At 33.0% G+C, this 23,349-nt stretch overlaps 2 protein-coding genes across 2 annotated transcripts; both read left to right on the top strand.

Annotated features, from left to right (window-relative positions):
* The first annotated feature begins 2,272 nt into the window (after nt 1-2,272).
* On the top strand, nt 2,273-13,420 carry LOC143056965 (uncharacterized). Its single transcript, XM_076230178.1, has 2 exons — nt 2,273-2,456; nt 9,922-13,420. The coding sequence occupies exon 2, from the start codon at nt 9,935-9,937 to the stop codon at nt 13,418-13,420; it is 3,486 nt and encodes a 1,161-aa protein (XP_076086293.1). The 5' UTR covers nt 2,273-2,456; nt 9,922-9,934.
* Nucleotides 13,421-13,754: 334 nt separating this feature from the next.
* Nucleotides 13,755-22,293, top strand: LOC143056966 (NFX1-type zinc finger-containing protein 1-like). Its single transcript, XM_076230179.1, has 2 exons — nt 13,755-16,791; nt 19,529-22,293. The coding sequence occupies exons 1-2, from the start codon at nt 13,755-13,757 to the stop codon at nt 19,663-19,665; spliced, it is 3,174 nt and encodes a 1,057-aa protein (XP_076086294.1). The 3' UTR covers nt 19,666-22,293.
* The last annotated feature ends 1,056 nt before the right edge of the window (nt 22,294-23,349 follow it).

The following is a 23,349-nucleotide window of genomic DNA, read 5'->3' as shown; positions in this document are numbered from 1 at the left end:
TGCGCTTATATGCAAATGTCTGATGCGCTAAAGTGCGATGATCTGTGCTATTGAATGGAACACGCTAAAATATATATAGAACCACACAATGAAAATTGTAAAACAATTCAAAAGAGACGGACAACGACATGATTTATAAACACAACAATAGACGAAAAACTAATAAGAACACAGCAAAAAAGAATAAACAATAAAACATTGCCGGAACCCAATTTCCGTAACACCATCACACTTTAGCGTGTTATACAATCGTATTTTTGCATGTCATATATCTTTGCACTTAAGCGTGTCACTGATCGCACTTCAAAATCAAACATCCTTCGCACTGTAGCTTTCGCACTTAACTAAGATTGCCATTGCACTTCAGAGTCCTACATATGAAAGGATATCCAAATATCTGTCAGTTTTGTATAAATTAATTGGTGAGTGTTGATATGGAAAAGTGAGAAGATCGTGCTCCTTAAAACTGCAGTGTATTCCATCTATTAGTCTGTATTATTAAGTGTTTGTCAAAAAAATGCAATGTAAAGTTGTTACCATCTGAAGGTAAACACAGATTATAATCGATACAAGAAGATGTTAAAAAGTATATAAGCATTGATAAATAAAACGATTTTTCCCGGTCTCTGCAGATGATCGTTTGCTAAATTTCTCCGATAAACTGAAATGAATATGAACACACATCTTATATTTTTTGTTTAAATAACATAAGTAAGGCAATTGTTTAATCTTTCAATGTATTTATAAAATATAAAAATCACTTTGACTCAGGCGTTAGTTACACAAGTTTGATTAAATCATTAATCATGAATCTAAATGAGATGAGATGAATAGAAATGAAATATGAGACTATGATTAGTATTGATTTTCATTATATATTATGCTCGAAATAAATAACACAAATATTATTGAATATCAATTAAAGGTGTTCATTTAATGTTAGTATATCGAAACCCCTACGTAATTTAAATACTTTTAACTTTTCAAAAATCGTCAATTGTTTCCTAAAAAGCAGTGGAATCATCAGCCTAAAAGGAACCAGTTTGTTGACTTTTCTAGTCAGAACATGATACGATAGGCTTAATAGCTTGCAGTATAAACGTGTTTTCTTATTAAATATAAGATGTCGGTTTTTTTTGTTTGGTCCTTCTCCGTTATTTTAGGGCTTTCATTTTACTAATACTAAACAAATAATGACAGGTAACCTTTACATGGAGCTAGTCTTGTATCATTTGACTTCAAACGTATGGATTAAGTGAATATGCAATCACTGAATCTTGATTGAAAATGTTTTGAAAATAATGAGTTGTTTTCCTGGAGTTTTTTTTATATAGGTATTAATTATACTGGTCTTGTCTTGTTATAAGAAGAAAACAAAAGAAATAGAATAATATTAAATAAAAAATGAAGCCGAGTAAACAACACGACATAAACAATAATTAAAAACAAGCTAAGAAAAAATTCATCTAAAAGACAAAGATAATGTTGATGACACAATCGATGCTAAATAAACCGTCTGCATTATTCTAAACATAAAATAAATAATCGAAATTCTAAATAATCTGAAAATGAAAACAAGGAGATGTGGTATAATTGCCACGACAGCTATCAACTAAAGTTCATATCATGTTGCTATGCGTCACCAAAAGGCCATTTAAATTGACCAAACCAATACCATATAGTCAGTAAAAAATGGTAATACAGTAAAATGTATTTAGTTAAAATAAATTGTAACCTTTAATCTTGACACAACAAAATATTTTAAACTGAAAAAAGCACACACATGAAATGTATCTTATTTGTCATCATGCCAGAATATTCTTGGGCACTTGCATGTGAGCTACGTAATGGTATATACACTAAGAAATACCAGATGTCCAATTTCGCCCTAATAACACGTATGTCAGGAATAACCTTATTTGTATATCGTAACTTGATTTCTGGTATCTGAATTAGATTTGGAAAACACTTACAAGTGGTAATTGACTTTAACTCAAAACCTTCATTCTTGTAGATGACTATCAATTTTAACTGTTATCGTAATGACACAGAAATGTGTTTTTATTGATCCACTTTTGATTGCATATCTACTAATCTATTCAGTTAATATTACATAAACTATCAATAATCAATCAAATATAACTATCGTGTGATAGATATCATTTTCGAAAAATCTACTTTCAATTTCAGTCAAACTTTAAACCCACATTGTATTCATTGAATTCCTGTCACAAATTACCAGAACGAGGTTATTTCTTACAGAGCATGATAACAAACGCACCAGACAAGGATTTGAGTGTGCAAAACTAGTATATCAATGTAGATGTACACGAGTAAGTGAAAACATCACTGTATGCAAGATGAATAACGCAAATGAAGAAAAACGGGTGTCCGCTATATTTGCAGGTGGAATTCGAGTGATCTAAATATTTGAGTTGGCACACAACATGTGATATGTAAGTTGTTTTCCTTTACTGACAGCTTGTGTAAATTAATTTAAAGGACGATTTAGAGATAACTGCAGTTAATTACATTATTTTCAAAATCGCCTATGGTGGAAATGGATCCTTTCCAAAAATAATATGGTGTCTAAACAAAGAATGTTGACTATTGTTTGTTTATGAACGCGGAAATGTCAATTTGTACAATAGAACGGTTGAAAACAATCAACTGTTGTTAATCCGATCAATTTATTAAGATTTTAGAGTATGAAATTCAATTGTGGCTCATTTAATGTCCTTGTGATGTAGCGCGCAAGATTACTCACACGATTCAATGTTGGATAAAACAAAGTTGTTATTCCCTTAAATACACTTCAACTTGTCAACTGTTACTTCGATAGAACAACGTAAACAAATAAACAAAACAGTGCCCGAAAATGGATTATAACTGGTTTCGAATTCTGACTTCTAAAAAATAAGAGAAATACAACTAACCAAAGCCTTTTCTCATAACTGTATAAAAACTCACTCTTTTAGTTTTGAAAGTTTCAAAGTTCAAGAACCGTTAGCAGATAAATCTTTAAAAAAAGGGGGAAACAAACACGTTGAAACAATAAACGACGAAGTGCGCTATGTTAACATGATGGGTTAAAAAAGCAATATACCTTACTTTGCTAATATAAGTCGATATAGCTTTAAATCGATTGACTATGAACAATGTAGATTAATATTATTGATTGGCTTGCATATATATCATGTAAGTGACACACATTCAATGCAATGGGTTCTAAAGATTTAAAATGGTTTATTGTAATATTTAAATGTCTGTGTGAATACTTTTGACACATTTTGTTTTATTCTAAATCTTATCCTGTCATCACTGTATCATGATTTAAAACGTTTTGATAGAATGCCTTCTAAGTACATGTATTCTGATTACAGATTTAAATACAATTATCAATAACCAGACTGAAAATTTCTTTAATATATAACTGTAATCAGCTAAAGACGATTTGAGGGCTTGAGCTCTATGTCCTGATAATTGGACTGAGGGTTTTATCATAGTGCCGATATGGAAAATGTCTTTATTGTTCTATTCATCACATATATTTGTTCAATTTCTTTTTCAAATTCCCCATTTGAAATTGTAATAGTACAATTCATTTGCTCCAAACGGCAATATAACTAATGCACATGCAAAGCACAATGTAAATTTTTCGATATGTTTTGTGAATACTAGCACCTTATACCTATCCGTATAGGTTTGCAACATGTTATCCCTCCCCCCATATTTATAATTTTACACTTTTCCTTTCAAGTGCAAGCCTAACCAAACCTAAATTTGTATGAACTGAACATCTGTCTGCTGTTCTATTTTCAAAATTTACATCTCTATAGGTTTGTATTTGAGTAGTAAAATTGAACACATATCGGATGTTTGTTAATTGAAACATGTGTAATTTTTGTCTCTTTTGTGGAGAGTTGTCTCATCATTATTTTTACCACATCATTTTAGTTTTATAACCTAAATATATATATGGTGAACGGACTGATCTAACATTCAAGTAAAAGTTACGTTTTCCGGATACCTTTTTACTTAATGCTAGCGCAGCCACAAAATAACCAAATTAACCGAGGTTCTATGTACTTCCTACCAAAATACACAATAAATATTCTAATATTATGACAGTAAGTTGTACAAAAGAGGGACGAAAGATACCAAAGGGACAGTCAAACTCATAAATCTAAAACAAACTGACAACGCCAAGGCTAAAAATGAAAATGACAAACAGAACAACAATAGTACATATGACACAACATAGAAAACTAAAGAATAAACAACACGAACCCCACCAAAAACTAGGGGTGATCTCAGGTGCTCCGGAAGGGTAAGCAGATCCTGCTCCACATGTGGCACCAACAATACAGATGTTAAATAAAGTTGGAAAATGTTTTACTTTAACTAGCGGCTGTTTAAATGTATCATTTAAACCATTTTATACCCAAGTCCTAGCGTTTGAGCCCTAAATACTGCCTAAACATTTAAGAGAAGAATTGGTCCTGAACAGTAATAGTAAACAGCATGGCTGTAATGAATACTGATAGTTACCTTCAAAGAAAGTCTGAATTCTGGACAATATATAAAATGTGAATTCAGTATATAATTAATAACAAAATGACTTAACAAATGGTACTTTCTTGAAATAAGATTTGCCATTAAACCAATTGCCAACATAGTCTTACCTTTAACTATGAATAACTGGTTTAGAAAATGAGTAAATTTATTGTGTACATAAACACAGGTGCAAGTTTTCATGTAAACAATTGTAATTATATAAAATGTAAATACGCTCAAGCTAACAAAGTGGCTAACAAAATAACTCTTAATTTCGATATTGCCACAATATATATAGTTATTAAAGGTACCTATAAATATCATATACACAAAAGAAGTGGTATGTTTGCCAAATCCCATATGACATAAATCAATAAGACATTAGATGAACGCCAAACCACCGAAAATTAAATTTGTTTTCACTCTTTTGGTAAAAACTGTTGATCGCTCTTGTCGATATCGAGTCTGCTGATTATGTTGATCTTCTATGGTAGATTGGTGATTCTAATGCAATTTGTATGTAACAATATTTTTCATTGGCTAAAAGTTGCCGTCAAATCCACAGTTGACCAGGCGTAACTAAGGATGTACCCGCCATTTTGAATTGTTGAATCCACAAATGTTCGATTACTACTATATAATCGAAAATAAAACAACAACTACCTCTAATTTGTCGTTTTAATGTAGTTTTATTCGAATTTGAATCGTACAGGTAACGTAATAACCTCCAGTTAGTAAGTTTTCATTTGTATGACGTCACGTTAAGCTATGACATCTTTGCGCCAAAATCATTCATGAAGTTTCGCGGATTTTTTTTTATTTGTCAAATTTAGACCTTTTTTCAAGTGTTATCGTATTATTTCTTTTTGTAATGCATTATAATCGGAATAACAGTACTGTAGTTGAAGAGCTGCCACCGTCAATCTTGATTTAACGGTATCAAATCTCCGTTTTACTGTCTCCGCTACGCGTCGCCAGTAAAACTGCATTTACGACCGTCAAATCTACAATTGACGGTGGCAACTCTTCAACTACAGTACTGTTATTCCTTAATTATATGATTTGCTACCCAACTCCTAAGCATACTTCATTCAAGAAAAAGTATTCAGTTTTCCTTCAAACATAGTCCAACAGTAATGAAATCTAATCAATAGAATAAAATTGAGAATGGAAATGTGAAATGGGTCAATGAGACAACAACCCAACCATAGAGCATACAATAGCCTAAAGCCACCAATGGGTCTTAAATGCAGCAATAAACTCCCGCACCCGGAGAAGTCTTCAGTTGGCCCCTAAACAAATGTGTGTACCTGTTCAGTGATAATGGACGTCATACTAAACTCCGAATTATACACAAGAAACTAAAATTAAAATTCATACTAGACTAACAAAGGCCTGAGGCACAGGCGCAAAAAATGGCGGGGTTAAACATGATTTTGAGATCTCTACCCTCCACCTATACTTCTAGTCAATGTAGAAAATCAAACACACAACAATACGCACAGTAAAACTCAGTTTAAGAGAAGTCAAAGTCCGATGTCAGAAAAGATAGCAAAGGAAACTAATCAAAATGACAATACTACATAAATTAACAAAGGACTACTAGCAGTTATTAACAAGCCAGTTTCAGACCTTAATTTAACTGATTGAAAGATTATGTCATCATCATATGAATATCAAGCACAATACCTCACGTTAGTGATTTAGTATTATACCATCATAAAATATATGAAAAGAACATAGCCCGTGTCATGCCAACAACAGGTTTTAGAACAAATGTGTTTAATTAATGATGCAAAGATACTATAAGTGAATCAATATTAAAGCCAACATATGCAATCTTTAATGACCTGACAACAGTATCGTAACTAAATTCTTTCTCAATAAGTCTGTTAAACGTTTTTGTTAGCTTTTGAGGTCAATAATATCTATAAACACTAAGAATACTTTCCGAAATAAAAAAGCTTTTTCGGGCATGAGTTTCAATATAAAGCACTGAAGGAAAGTATGCTTCTAACTTGTATATAAAGATACAAAAACATATCAAAATATTTTAAAGAAAAAGATACTTCAAGGATATTTAAGCTCGATAGATAAATAAAAAAACATCATGGCCAAAAACCGCAAACAACCAGAAGACAAACAAATGTCAATTAAACGAAAGGTAGAAAAATGAAGACTAATCACACCAAACCTGGAGATGATCTCAGGTCTTAGATCCTGCTTAAAAAAATAGCAGTTTTAGGTCAATTTGGCAAAAATCAAGAAATCCATCCTCATTTTGTTACCATCAACAAGTACACATTTCTGAATTTTAGTAAAGATTAAAAACCCTTTTTTTTAACTGCCCTGCAGATAACCCTTTTGATAAATTGTCCCATTACACATATGTTATCTATATATTGTATAAACAACGTAATGTGCATGTGAAATGTTGTTGCAAATCTGTCGAAGTATTTATCTAATGCAAAAAGCATTTAAACAACAGACGTAAGATACATGCAATGAGCACTGATAAAAACATCATTGAATATCCACTCAAAATGTCATTGAAGTTTTATTAAAAAGATTAATCGATATAAAATGCAGTGCATACATAATGGCATATGAGAATATGATTCGTTATAGTTTTTGTTATGAACTATGTTCCACATAAAAGACGACAACGTGATTACATATTAATTAAAGATCTACATAGTTTGTTTAAATTCTGAAACGTCTAAGTTATTTATAGACAATGCATTTTCCGAAAGTCGTCAAATAATGATTGGAAATCGAAACCAATATTTCACATGCATGGATATGAAGACGCACAGACTCAGGTATTTTAAACACGTTTTGAGCTTAATCAATACGTTATATATTGCAAACTGGATACAATATGATTTCTTTAAATTTATATTTTGTACTGATCGAATTCTTAAAATCAAAATATTGAAGTCGGCAAAATTTGTAAATTAGTAAGATGGTTTCCGTGACATGAAAGTCCTGCAGGTTGATTAGTTTTAAGGTCAATTTATAGTTAATTGTACTGCATTACATACTAGATGATACAGCTATGTACTATAATGAAGAGAATCTCGATAATGTGGAGAAGAAGCTTCATCAAGATGGAAATGTTTTTTGATTTTTTTCTTTTTTGTGATTTACAAAACAAATCTTGATTACCTCTCCTGTTTTATTCAATTTATTAATTTGGAAGCGTATTCAAGGTCAGTTGTCGCTCATGTTATTTGCTGAAAACGAGTGAACGCTTATTTTGCACGATTCAATGTTGATAATATCTCCCCGTTTTTAAGGAGTGTACCTTATAAACAACACAACTTGTCAATCCTTTTATGGTTTTACGTAAAACGTAACCAAATGAATAAAACGTTGCACAAAAAAAGATTGGAATAAGTTTTAACTGGTTTCTGATATCCATAGAGAATGTACATTGAAATAGCTCGGCTTTGTTAACAATAAATAATAACATCAATCATCAGGTAAAGAAGAAAAAAGAGAAAACAACTATTTAATGCCAAAACTAGCTTGTCATACCATTTCATATAACCGCAAACTATACCTCACTATTTGATAAATACAAAAAAGGAACATTCCTGTTAAAAGCCAACACATTGAACACATTAAAAATCAACAGTGTACCTTATTTCGTCAATTTGAATCCATAGTAAAAATTTATATTGACAGTAAATGTTTTAAAAGTAAGATCAATGTCATTGGATTCGGAAAAATGATAAAAAAAATCTAAAATTTACCGAACCAAGCAATATATGAAAAAAATGTTCTTTTTGATAAAAAAAATATAAATCAGAAGATCTGATCCAATTATTGAAGTTCGAAGTGTCACAGTCTACATTATTGCACAAAGAATTTTAAAATCATCAAAATCAATAATATATATTATAACTCATTGCTAATATGATATAAGTAACAACTGTGCATATTAATCGACGTTCTTTGAACATTGAATGCCAGTGTATACAATTTTGTCACCTTTTATTATATTTTTAAACGCATCTGATCTACTCTTTATAGTTATATAAAACGTTCCATTCTAATGCTTTTCGAGTACCGGTATTCTGATAAGAAATATATTTAAGTACTAATACGTGTATCGGTTACCAGACTTGAACATTATTTTATGGCATTGTTGTTGTTTTAGTAAGAAATATACTGACTGACTCTAAAACGCAACACTCGTTTTGTTGATATTTTCTTTCCAAATCATGTTTGATTCTCATACAATTACTATTCATGATTTCCATACTTCCTTCTTAGAAAAAATCAACATCTGACTTACCTGTGTTTATTAAAATATCGGATTTTTAAAGCCGCACGAATTTCTTAAAGCGAAATTTGGAACCCTTAAAAGATTTTTCATGTTTTTTTGCTTCGTGAAACAGTTCTTTCAATCTTAGGCTACACTTAAATCAGTTTAAAATGTTGCATCTCAATATTGCCAAGACCGAGGAATGAAAAATTGAATCAGCCGATAAGAATACGAGAAACTTAAAACCATGAACGTGCAGCAAACATACAGATTGACTTCAGAAACTCGTCTTACTGTCCTCCCGACAACGATACACGAAGACGGGATTCGTTGATGACCATCAATGACCAGGTCAACATGTAGTTACAATGCAAGGTCAAAATAATTTGATAACGTTTACGATCGTAACGTCAACTGCTAATCGAATTGCCGAATGCCATTGCGCACAGATTCATGCCATAAATTTTTACCATCAACTGAACTGCCAAAATGTCGGCTGAAGAAAAACATTTTAAGCCCTAAAGTTCAATCGTATCATTGCCAAAACCCATTGTAATGGGTGGATCAAAGGCAAAATCAGAAGATGTAAAACAGAACCCAAAACGTGTCGAACAGAATTGGTTGAACATTCTGACAATCATTGTGGCTTTTGTTACAGGCAGTCATTGCTTTTCACGGTGACACATTCACTCAAATTTTTACAATTAATAATTTAGTGTTGCGTTTCAGTATAGAACAGTGTACGCCCTGTACTTCAATGCGATCTGTAAACCTCGGTGGTCTATGTAGTTCCACTACTGGAATGCTATGAATAGTGGCAACTATTTAAATAATCACATAGGATCCAACATAACATTATGTTTTGATATTATTACCAGTAGTCCGAGTGTTACAACCAATAACCCCAGTGAACTTCGCGTGCGTTTTCTGTTGTTTCGTGGTTGTTTCCGGTGTAAACAATTTAATCTGCGGATTCAATATTCATAGTTTTTTTAAAGGGAAGTGGGAAGGGTAAAAATATTACCATGTTACGAAGAAATATTCTAAAATGGACTTTTCACAGAACTGACGATTTTTATTTTCTATTTCAGTTCAATGTAGGAAATGGAAAGAGATAAAAGACGTACATCAATTTCAAGTAAAGGCAACTCGCGTAGTACCACAACGTCAAATTTAAATCCGAACCAGTTTGTAAGACAAAGCATTGATTACAGTGGTGTAGACTCTGACGCATTATCTGAAATCATCAAACATGAAGATAATGCGAACAATGACGTTATTAATACATCACATCACAAAGAGGGACTAACCTCGAACAAAATTAAATGCACTTTAAACAAAAAACCTAATATAACAGACATAAACAAATCAACAAAAGATGCCTATAGAAGATCTATACTTGAGCTTCCAGGTGCTGCGTCAAATAAATCACTGAGCTCCCCTTTTATAAATGTCTCTCTAAGTCAAACTGTTAGCAATTGTCAGCACACGTTGAACAGTGTTCAGAATAAGGATATCTCGTATAAAGGTTCTCGTCCCAGCATCCATCATAAAACAAATAAAAATAAAAAATCTGATAAAAATGTTGCAATTCCAGAAACAAGAGGACAAGACATTATTTCATCAAAATATGAAACAAATGAGTCAAGAAAACGAAGACACAGAAGCCGATCACATAGTACGGACTCCAGAAGACGAAAGAAAATTAGATTGTCTACCAATTGTGTTGGTAATTCAGAACACAAACAGCAAAGTTCTAGGAATGACAAATATCCTGATGGAAAAACAACCTATTCCGTCGGACGAGGAGATAAATCACCGGTCAGCCGTTTTCACGGTCGGGATAGGCGTGACACAAACTTTGACCGAAACATATATCGTAAAAGCACACAATCACCACGAAGTGCTGCTTATAGAGAGAGGTCTCCATTAAGGCAATCACATGAGCAGCAAAAGGGACATGTTTCCAGGCGACATGCTTATCATAGGTCTGGAATCAAAAGAGCAGATTTACATTTATCTTCAAATCAGAACTATGATCTTCATCGTGAGCAGAATCATACATTTGATAACAGATCACGTTCAAATGTTGATATCAATACTGAATATGATCGAAATATCCAACGAGCACATGAATTAGAGAGGAGTCATGAAGATTATTGGCATGGAGCGTCTTCAAACAGCTATGATGATCTTTGTCATCGGCAGAGTCCTACATTTGATAGAACACCTCGATTAAATGATGATTTCAAGAGTGAGTATTATAGAAATAGCCAAAGAACACATCAAAAAGAAAGCTATTTTGAAAATATATGGCAGGGTGTGTCTTCAGACAGGAATTATGACATTTATCATGAGCATAATCATATATTTGACGGAAGATCTCGTTCAAATTATGATATCAACATGGAATATGATAATAATGCATTGAGTTCATATGAAATAGAGAGTCAGCATGAAACCCCATGGCATCGAGTGTCTTCAAACAGGAATTATGAACTTTCTCGTGAACAGAATCCTACGCTTGATAGAAGATCTCGTTTAAATAGTGATATTAACACTGAGTATGATCGAAATACCAAACGACCATATGAGATAGAAAGCAGACATGACAACACAAGACATACAGTTATTCCAAATAGGAATTATGAACCTTATCGAGGGCATACTTCTTCATTGGATAAAAGATCTCGTTCAAATGTTGACACCGAATATGATCGTAATATCAAAAGAACACATGAAAATATCAATCGCACAATAAGTAACAAAGAGACATATGAAAATCGTTCAAACTCAAAATCAAACGTTGTAAGCACATTACAATATACCTCTGAGAGACAACATTTCAGACAAAATTCTCATAATAGATTTCAAAAGATAGACCTGGAGAAATTGTCAAAGATGGATACCGATAGCCTAGCTGCTCATTTGAGCACTTATAGAAAGGAGCTAGACACATATCTGTTCGAGGATTTGGGAAGGGAGCAGATTTCTTTACTTTTGCAAGTGATGTGTCAGTTGTGTGAGTGTAAGCGTAAATTGTTAGTTCAGAAGGCTCTCACCCCATTAAAAGAAAGAAGGTTCTTCGACCGACAGGATATAAAGAATATTATTTGCGAGTTACGTTTACAGTTTGATGAAGAAAAGATTCAGATACTGAAAAATTTACTTCTTTTGATGAAAGGGCTTGCTTATCATGTCAATACTGGGCCCGCTGATTTAATCACACCATTAGATTCCCTAGAAGTATGCGTTAGTGAAAAACTAAAAGATGAAAATCAACGAAAGGAACTTAAAACATTAATTCAACAAATAAAGGACAAGTGGGATCCTGAAAACAATCACTGTAAAGAGAACAAACTATCAACATTAGACATATTGCCAGATCTTATTGAAATAGAGTCGTTTGCGAGTTCTTCCATTGATTCTGAGTATGAAACAGAGGAAAGCTACTTACGAAGACTTTTTATGGTTCATCGACAAGATTTTATAAGGCCTTTATGTAAAGGGTTGATGTCTTTAAAAAACGCTTTATTCGAAGATCCTTGTTGTCTAGAGAGGAAATGGCGCCATGATGACATCCGTGTTTATAAAAATATATTTTTTCTCTCTCGATGCTGTAATGAGCAAAACGGCATAACTTGGAAAATAAGATTTGATACCAAACCCTATATTCGAATCAACTGGAACACAAGAAAATTACTTACATTTGGATCTCTTGTTTGCTTAACTAACAGAGAATTTACTATTCTTCAGTATGCAACTGTAGCAGATCGTAATGCTGGTGACCTAAAAAATGGTCTTTTTCAAATCAAACTTGTCGACGATATTGGTGAGGGGACTGAAATATTGAAACAGCCTGATGTCCTTCTAATTGAGAGCCAAGCCTTTTTTCCGTCTTACTTTCATACTTTAAAATCGCTTAAAAGTATGCACAGTGAGATAGTCAATGCAGAAAATAGTTTACCATTTGGGAAACAATTATTTAACAAAAAGCACAGTGTAGAACAAGATATGCCAGACTATTTTAAATCAACTTCGTTCGTAGAAGGATTTGACATCCGTTGTTTGAATTCGGAACAAAAAGCCAAGGTTGACATCTCAAATGAGGCAAACTGGCCTGATGCAGATAATCTTTGTATGGACAATTCTCAACACAGGGCATTTACCACATCAATTAAAAGTAAGCTTGCATTGATACAAGGACCACCAGGAACAGGGAAAACCGTAGTTGGACTTAAATTAGCAGAACTTCTTTTGAGAAATAAACATATATGGCGTCAACATGATAACCAAGGACCAATGTTACTTCTTAGCTACACTAACCATGCATTAGATCAGTTTTTATTAGATATTTCTAAAAGATTGCGAATAACTGACGCCGCAGATATTGTCCGATTAGGAGGAAGATCAGAAATCGAAATGTTGAGCAAATATAATTTAGCTGCTAAACGTAAGGCATACAGTTACAAACAAGAAGAATTCGTTACTCGCAAGGGAGCAGTTAAGACGCACACGATAAGAGAAAGCTCAAGCGAACTGAATGTTATAGCATTCAATTCAAGAAAAAAAAATGAAAACTATACTTAGCGAGCATGAAACCTTGCAAAAGCTGCGGGATGAAATTCAGACAGGAATAGTTCATCAAGACTGGCTCTATGATGTTGCAGGAGTAATTACTGACAGGCATTACAGAACACTTCGGAGTACCTATTCTTTAATAAAATGGCTTAACCTTGAATCTATAACACAATTTGTTACTACTCAACAAAACCGCGTGGCAGAAATTTATGAGGATGATGATTTTGATTATTTGGATTACGAAGACAATCGGTATGATTATCAAAATGAAGATTATGACGAAGAGGGCATAGAAACAACAGCTGCGGTTTCAAACACACATTTGGATTTACAAAAACTGAAAATGTTAGTATCATCCGACATTGTATTTAACCTACAGAGAACACACAGGCAACGATGGTTTTGGGATCAATACAACATGAAAGTCAAATCTGTTTTTATTGAGACTATAAAAGAGAAACTTTTTCACACTAAAGAAATGCGAACAGTAGAAGCAAATTCGGTATCAAATATATGGTACCTCCCCAATGTGACAAGATGGCGCTTGTATAAATACTGGGTTCAGAAAGCTCTTATTCCAATCAACGAGGAAATACAAGACTGTGAGGAATATTACAAAACAGAACAAGAATGTTATGAAAATAACCAACAGATAGCTGATATTAACATACTGAAAAGGGCAAAACTTGTAGCATGTACCACAACAAGAGCTGCAAGAGATATAGAAATTCTTAAACGAGTTTCTCCAAGCATTGTTATCCTTGAAGAAGCTACCGAAATCCCAGAACATCACGTGGTGGCATGTTTGACGTCTTCGTGTCAGCAACTTATTATGATTGGCGACCACCAACAACTGCGCCCTTCTTACAACGATTACAAAACTGCACGAGAACATAAAATAGATATTTCACTTTTCGAAAGACTCATTCGTGAAGGTTTTCCATTTACACGATTAGAATATCAACATAGAATGAGGCCACTAATATCTAAGCTATTTGTGCCTCACATTTATCGATCTCTAATCGACGATCCAAGTGTGTTTGAATACGAAAACGTAAAAGGAACTAACTGTAATATGTTCTTTTTATCACATTCTGTATTTGAAGACAAGGAGCGCGAAGAGCTTTCGAGAAGTCACAAGAACACATTCGAGGCAATGTTCATTTGTAAATTGTACAGGTATCTCAGAATGCAAGGATATCCATCTTCTAAAATAACTGTGCTTTCAACATACTTAGACCAGGTTCGGCTACTTTGCAACCAGATCAGGACCGAAGAAAAAAACATTTCAACAAAAGATGTGTTGATCGACGACTTTGTCAGTTATCCAGAGATATCAAGTGGTCGAGACAGACCATCCGCAAGAGTTACGGCAGTAGATAACTTCCAAGGAGAGGAAAATGATATAATTTTGTTGTCACTTGTGAGAAGTAATAAGGAAAATAATATAGGTCATCTATCCGAGGCAAATAGAATCTGTGTTGCCCTATCAAGGGCAAAAATAGGACTTTACGTAGTAAGCAATTTTAAACTTTTAACATCGAGATCAGAACTGTGGAATAATATTGTCAGATATGTTAAAAAGGAGAAATGTTTTGGCACTGAGCTACAGTTAACATGTCAGAATCACAAAAATTCAACATACGTTTCTAAACCAGATGATTTTGATAAGGTTGCAGATGGCGGATGTCAGGAACCTTGCGAAATCAAGAGACAATGTGGGCATTTCTGTTTAAGAAAATGTCATGTTGATGATCCAGATCACGAAGGTATTTGTCCAAAACAATGTCACAGAGAAATGTGCGAATTGAAACATAAGTGCATTAAACCGTGTCATTTTCCAGTCCCATGTGGAAAATGTAATGAAGTCGTAGAAAAGATAATTCTAAAATGTCAGCACGCTCAAAGTATGCCTTGTCATGAAGATCCAAATTCGGCATCATGCAATGAACAATGTCAAGCTACTATATCATGTGGTCATCGTTGTCAGAAACGTTGCACAGATCCTTGTAATACTGAAGACGACTGCAATGCCTTGGTAAAGATAAACGCTCGCTGTGGACATGAGGTTCAAGTTGCTTGTCATACCAAATATGATGCCCCTTGTAAGTTTCCATGCAATGGAATATTGAAATGTGGTCACGAATGCAAAGGAACACATTCTGAATGCAGCCAAGGAAGGCTTCATGTTCCATGTAAAGCAAAATGCCAAAGAAACTTGGTATGTGGACATATTTGTGAAGATTATTTCAATTATCGCTGTCCACCTTGTACTCAGAAATGCGATCGGAGATGCATTCATGGCGATATATGTAAAAATAAATGTAGCGATAGCTGTATACAGTGTACTGAACTTTGTAAATGGGCATGTAAAGCAAAATGTCCAAACAAATATAAGTGCGAACAAATATGTATGGAACCTTGCAAAAGACCAAAATGTAATACTCTGTGTAATACTACATTAGATTGTGGCATCGGTCACAAATGTTCGGGAATATTATGCGAAAGATCAAAGTGTATTTGTAAAGTATGCGATAAATTGACAGAAATATATTTTGGATATGAAGATGAAGATAACGCCATGTTTATTCGGTTAGAAGACTGTAGATGCGTTTTGGAAGTAAAAGGACTAGACCAATATATTTCTACCGTCATGGATAATATCAGTGATGAAATAAAGCCTTTGAAATGCCCAAAGTGCAGCACAAAAATATCAAAGTCAAAAAGGTATTCTAATGAACTAAAAATTATCAACAAAAACATTTGTGAAGTATTTCGAACCATTCAAAATATTGAAAAAGGTACGGATCTTCATGCAAAGCGTTATACTACAAGTAAGCTATTAACTGACAATAAAGAAAACGTATCTATTAAGAAATTCATTCAACTTCGGAAACAAATTGAAAACACCAAGAGGGTCGATTCTCTGAACATGATAATAGACCAGTTAACTTTTTGTAAAGAAATCCATATTATCAGAAAGGAATTATTCACATCCAAGTTCAAGCCGCTGTTAAAAGCATGGTTAGATCGTCTAGAAAAATGGGTATTTTTAAAGCGAAGTCGATATGCCGAACAAGAACACATAGAATTTTTTCTGGAAATACGAAGACTACAGCTTGCGATAGATATTCATAAATTCAAAATAGAACTGTCTAAAAAAGATGAAGGACTCGATATCCCAGAGAATATAAAAAATTACCTGCTTGAAATTGAATCTATTGAAGTCATTGACGAGAACGAATTGTCAAAAATGAGAAAGGAAACCCAAGAAATCTCAGACAAAATGATTGGTTTAACTCTTCAGGAGAAGTTAATGATTAAACGAACCATGGAGAATGAGTTTACGGGGTCGGGACATTGGTATAAATGTAAAAATGGTGAGTAATAATTTGAGATACATTTTACTAATTAAGCATTTAATTACATTAATAAAAACTTCAAAGCGATATTTGTCGTCAAATTCATGTTGATCTATATAGTTATATATATAGTTAAACGGAAGAACACATTTCTCAAAAAATATGCATCGAATCATAAAAAGTATCACTTTTTAGGGATAGAATGCCATTTAATTAACCGCCGACATGACCGTCCATGAGTTCTGGTTGATATGTTATACAGATCTAAACGTATGTATATAAATTACACGTGCTAATATATATATATATATATATTAAAATTAAGAACGAATATCGGGATTGTTTCAAGAGTCAACAACCGGACGAATTAGCAGAAATCAGTCAAATACCACCAATCGGTCGTCAACTCAGCAATAAGACTTTTTTTATATCATAATAATCAAATTATAATATCTTTGAAAAATCCCGTAATTTAATTCCAATATAGATTTGTTATTACAAATAAAGTCTACGGCAACTGTATGTATTAGTTGTTCAAATCTCAAACAATAAAGAAGATATTTTATAACTTTATTTGTATCTTCTAAATAGACTTCAAAGATTTCAACTTTGGTAAGCAACTGTTATATTTATTTACCATAACTCCTCATTTACTACATGTAAAACATTGTAAGTAAAGCATATTCTACGCAATTTTAGGAAATATCCCGATTGTTCATCTTTCTACATGTATATTAGTTTATCGATTAGCGTAATAGAAAAAAAACTTCAAGTAAAAAAAGTATGAACTGCGACATCTTTTCATTGATAACATGCGCGTAGCTACGTTTACGTCAAAACGCCCGGGCGTACACTTGAATTTTGAAAAAAAAATATATTTTAATCTAAATAAAATACAAATATTTATAAATAGTACATCAGCCCTGTAAATCTTTTTTCAATTGCGAATAAAAGTGACGAATTTTAGTTTTCGAACAAAAGGTATCATGTTATATAGATTTGTTTCTCAAAGTCTGAATCTACTAGTTGTGAATCTTCAGAGAATTCTACCAACTCTCCTTCTATTTAAATGAATTCATTATATTCTGTGATTCGATATGGGGTTTGCATTTTGTCGAGCCTGTGACATTTCTATATGTCGCAAAAGCAAAACATGCGATTCTAAATTTCGTCGGTGGTGTCACTCTTGACCCCCCCCCCCCCCTTCTTTAGGATAAGTGTGTGGTTAAAAGGTGTTCATTTTAAATATCAATACCTTAAGCAAACATTTGTATGGAAGTTGGACAGGAACTGTGCATGACAAAAAGAGTATCCAAAGCATAATGAAGAAATTATTTAGAATAAAAAAAAACCTTGTTGCACGAGTAGATACAGTCTGGGATAAACGTTTATTATAGATCAATTACTTTGTCAAACCATTTTTGGATTTTATGATGGAAAAAGCTTTTTTCTGATTAATGTCTGAATCAAAATTTTGAAAGCAATTTTTTTCTTCCATTGTTTCAGCATTAATCTGACAGAAGGACTTATCTTTATTCAATTTAAGATTCTTGGACTTTTTTCACATAATTTTATAAACCTTAAGAGATTTTCGTTAAAATTGGGTTGAGTCGATTTTCCAATTAAGAAAAGTAAAAATATCTATAAAAAAAAAAAAAAAATTAAATCCCGTAAAAGATAAATGCATTCACTTTACGCGGGAGCAATTTCAGCCGAGAACCAGGTTTCAACATGCAGAAACCTTCCGAACATTAATTATTTTCATCAACGACAATTACCCCATGGCTCCTTTCGAACATAATAAACTGTTTCTCTATATCCAAAGATTCAAAATCAACACAATGAATAAACTAAACATTCGTTCTTATGTTGTACTGTTATACCACTGTCCCAGGTTAGGGGGAGGGTTGGGATCCCGCTAACATGTTTAACCCCGCCACATTATTTATGTATGTGCCTGTTCCAAGTCATGAGCCTGCAATTCAGTGGTTGTCGTTTGTTTATGTGTTACATATTTGTTTTTCGTTCATTTTTTTTTTACATAAATAAGACCGTTAGTTTTTTCGTTTGAATTGTTTTACATTATCTTATCGGGGCCTTTTATAGCTCACTATGTGGTATGGGATTTGCTCATTGTTGAAGGCCGTACAGTGACCTATAATTGTTAATGTCTGTGTCATTTTGGTCTTTTGTGGATAGTTGTCTCATTGGCAATCATACCATAAATTCTTTAAGTATGTTGCTATTGATGAGAATTTTCAATAACGGGAACGGTATCTCATTCTTGATAACCTGTTAGCTTACGTGGGCTTCGCAACGTTGAACCAACTACCAACAGGTGCTATGACTTATACCCTCAGACCCCTAGCCGAAGTTCGGGCGTACACGTTACAAACACCTAGCTACGCCACTGGATAAGATATCACATCCCTTAGTATTAATCTGCTATTAAAACAAGGAATATATTTCAAAGGAAATTTCTGGGTATCTTTGATGTCAGTTTTCAAGAAAATTGAGAATGGAAATAGGGAACGTGATCAAGAGACAACCAACCTACCAAAGAGCAGAAAACAGCCCAAGGCCACCAAAAGATCTTTAACATTGCGAGAAAAACAGGCACGCAGAGGCGGGCGTCATCTTCAAGATTTATATTTATTACAATAACATCCGAATTATTTAATGATGGAACAGCTTTTAAATTTTATGAATTCTACTGATAGATTATTAAGTTGCTCTTTTTTTATCTGAATTGCAGGACACTACTATTCTATTGGGAAATGTGGAATGCCTATGCAGATGAGAAAATGTCCACAGTGTAATGTGGCAATTGGAGGTACAGATCATATGCTAACTGATGACAATGAGAGAGCTATGGACTTTGAAAATCTTTAAATTTCTGTTATATACTCTACAATACGTTGTCGTTAGGAGATGACATTGAATTTTTTAGCGTATTGTGAGGACATTTAACGCAAAAAAAAAACAAATATGTTAGCGCCAAAGTGTAGCCCAAATTTTTGTTTAAATAACGGGCTTTGGACTTGATAAATTGTTGAAAATCACAGTTATACGGACCTTTTTTCTAAACGCTTTCAGATATTGGGCTGATTTTTTGTATGTCAGTTACTCATGATGAGTTACAGATCAAGTTTAAGTTTCGTTCCGCTCTGCTAATTTTTGCCAAAATTAAGGGTTTACAACTTTGAAAATTGTTGAAATTCATAGTTATACAGACTTTTTTTCTATACGCCTCCAGATTTTGAGCTGATTTTGAATATGTGAGACTACCATCATGTTTGTGTCCAGCTGTGTTATTGAAATAATATTGCAGATTTTTCAACTTTTTGAGACGGGGCCATTCGTGTCGCTTTGACACATCTAGTTCAAATACTGTTGTGTAAGTGATTGATAAGTGCACACTGATATTTATTACGTAAATATATATGCAATCATAGTTACAAAAAGAAATCCGCATTATACAAAAAACTTTTTCTGTTTAATTCTTGATTAATATGTTTAAGTGATTTACTATAAGGTTTGATTTTATTTAATTTAGTTTTTATGTTTGTTTTTATGTTGAATATTATACTAACTATTTATTACCATAATTCTGTAGATTATGCAGATGTACCTTTATTGGAACGTATAATAGTAAGATTCCTTTTTAGCTCACCCGACCCGAAGGGCCAAGTGAGCTTTTCTCGTCACTTTGCGTCCGTCGGGTCAAATTTAACCAAACTTGGCCACAATCATCATTGGGGTATCTAGTTTGAAAAATGTGTTCGCTGACACGGCCAACCAACCAAGATGGCAGCCACGGCTAAAAATAGAACATAGGGGTAAAATGCAGTTTTTTTATTATAACTCAAAAACAAAAGCATTTAGGTCAAATTGTTTTTCAGGTAAAGATCTATCTGCCCTGAAATTTTCAGATGAATCAGACAACCCGTTGTTCGGTTGCTGCCCCTGAATTGGTAATTTTAAGAAAATTTTGCTGTTTTTGGTTATTATCTTGAATATTATTATAGATAGAGATAAACTGTAATCAACAATAATGTTCAGCAAAGTAAGATTTACAAATAAATCATCATGACCGAAATGGTCAGTTGACCCCTTTTAGAGTTATTGCCCTTTATAGTCAATTTTTAACCATTTTTCGTAATTCTTAGTAATCTTTTACAAAAATCTTCTTCTCTGAAACTACTGAACCAAATGAATCCAAACTTAGCCACAATCATCTTTGGGGTATCTAGTTTGAAAAATGTGTCAAGTGACCCGGCCATCCAACCAAGATGGCCGCCACAGCTAAAAATAGAACATAGGGGTAAAATGCAGTTTTTGGCTTATTATAACTCAAAAACCAAAAAAATTAGAGGAAATCTGATTGGGGTTAAACCGTTAATCATGTCAAAATCTATCTGCCCTGAAATTTTCAGATGGATCGGACAACCTGTTGTTAGGATTGGTATTTTTAAGGAAATTTTGCCGATTTTTGTTATTATCTTGAATATTATTATAGATAGAGATAAATTAAACTGTAAACAGCAATAATGTACAGCAGAGTAAGACCTAAAAATATTAAAGTCAACATGACCAAAATGGTCAATTGACCCCCTAATGAGTTATTGTCCTTTATAGTCAATTTTTAACAATTTCATAACATTTGTCAATTTTTACTAACATTTTCCACTGAAACTACTGGGCCAAGTTCGTTATAGATAGAGATAATTGTAAGCAGCAAGAATGTTCAGTAAAGGAAGATGTACAAACACATCACCATCACCAAAACACAATTTTGTCATGAATCCATCTGCGTCCTTTGTTTAATATTCACATAGACCAAGGTGAGCGACACATTCTCTTGAGAGCCTCTAGTTTGCTTATTGTATCAAAAACCCTATATTTCTCCCAAACAATACTGAGATCACTCCCAGTTGTTGGTTGGTTTCGTGCTTAGTCTTTAGTTTTCTATGTTGTGTCTTATCATCATCATATGTACTATTATTTGTCTGTTGTTTTTTTTTTCATTTTTAGCCATGGCGTTGTCAGTTAATTTTCGATCTATGAGTTGGACTGTTCCTTTGGTATCTTTCGCCCCTCTTTTACTAACCATACAAAACAAATTTGCAATTTAAGAATTTTATCCAACTTTATGCACAGGAAGTAGATTTCCAACAATTTTTTGACAATGTTAAATAAAAATATATTTCTTTACATCATGATCAAGCAAAACACACATATTATATAACTGCATATATATGTCATACATTTTGCTTTGTGTTCGTTTTCAATACCACAAATGTACATGTATAATGTTTATGATATTGTACAGTGTATTATGCCAATTTCTCCTGTAGTACCTAACTTAAAAACAAGAAGTTTTTATGAAAACTATTTAATCACGTCTGTTTTGAGAAATGCTCTTACGATTGTTGGTTTTAATAGGTATAGGAAATAGAGATTTTAGTTTAGAATGCAAATGTTTATATTTGGTTCCTTTTTAATAAATATTATAGTTGATATGTAAATTTTTGGTTTTTGGTTTTAGGGAAGCACATGTTTTCCTTTTTCATTGTAAACCAAAACGATATAGAGGGTTATACGCCTCTGGAACAACTACTTCACAGTGTGGGAACGGAACTGTTCGATTTTCTTATATTTTGGTCATTCGGGTGACTGTCAAGCGGTACTCTGACCGAAAAAATAACAATTTTATTAGTGGAAATGTTTATGAACTTTAATTCTTTATTATATAAAGTTTCTGTTGCAAGCTTTAGTAATCAAAACTTTATATATGTGAATATGACTATTCATGTAATAAAAACGATATTTGCATCCAAACGCTTTCCTTAGAATGGTGGAGCTCCGAGTAAATCGATCAAAATTGTCAAACAAACATCGAAAAACCAATCGTTGCTACACGAATTTTCACATGTACCTTTTTATATACAGTTTAACCTCTCTGAAAGTTTAAAAGCCATTGTCAAAATAGAAACCCAAATATATTCATTTTCTCAATATTAGATATTTTTATTGACTGTGCAATCGCTTACGAGTTAACTGTATAATTATCACTTGGAGCTTTACTGTATAATCGCTTGGTAAATTTGTTTCTTTTAAGTAGTTATCAAGGGCACCAGGATAGTAATTTAATACGTCAGACGAGCGTTTATTCTACACAAGACTCATCAGTAACGCTCAGATCAAAATAGTTATAAAGCCAAACAAGTACAAAGTTGAAGAGCATTACATATGCATTTCATTGGTTGTTCCTTGTCTGTCCTATTATATATCTATGGTATTTGAAATGAATCAGACTCATTTTGGTCTTTTGTGGATAGTTGTCTCATTGGCAATCATACCACATCTTCTTTTTTTTTATATCAGATAGAGGATCGGGAGATTCTAACTTAATAAAGGCATGTGAACGTGGAATGGTTGTAGCTATTCACGGAACCAAGAAAAGACATTCATATGTCTACAACAATGATATAAAAATAAGTAGATGTGATATATATGCAAATGAGATGTCCATTTATTACAAGCTATAACAATTATAGCTTCTGGTGTAAAAAA

The sequence above is a fragment of the Mytilus galloprovincialis genome, chromosome 13 (assembly GCF_965363235.1).
Source record: "Mytilus galloprovincialis chromosome 13, xbMytGall1.hap1.1, whole genome shotgun sequence".
Taxonomy (NCBI): domain Eukaryota; kingdom Metazoa; phylum Mollusca; class Bivalvia; order Mytilida; family Mytilidae; genus Mytilus; species Mytilus galloprovincialis.
Note: the sequence above shows the minus strand (reverse complement) of the source record. Positions and strands in the feature narration are given on the sequence as shown.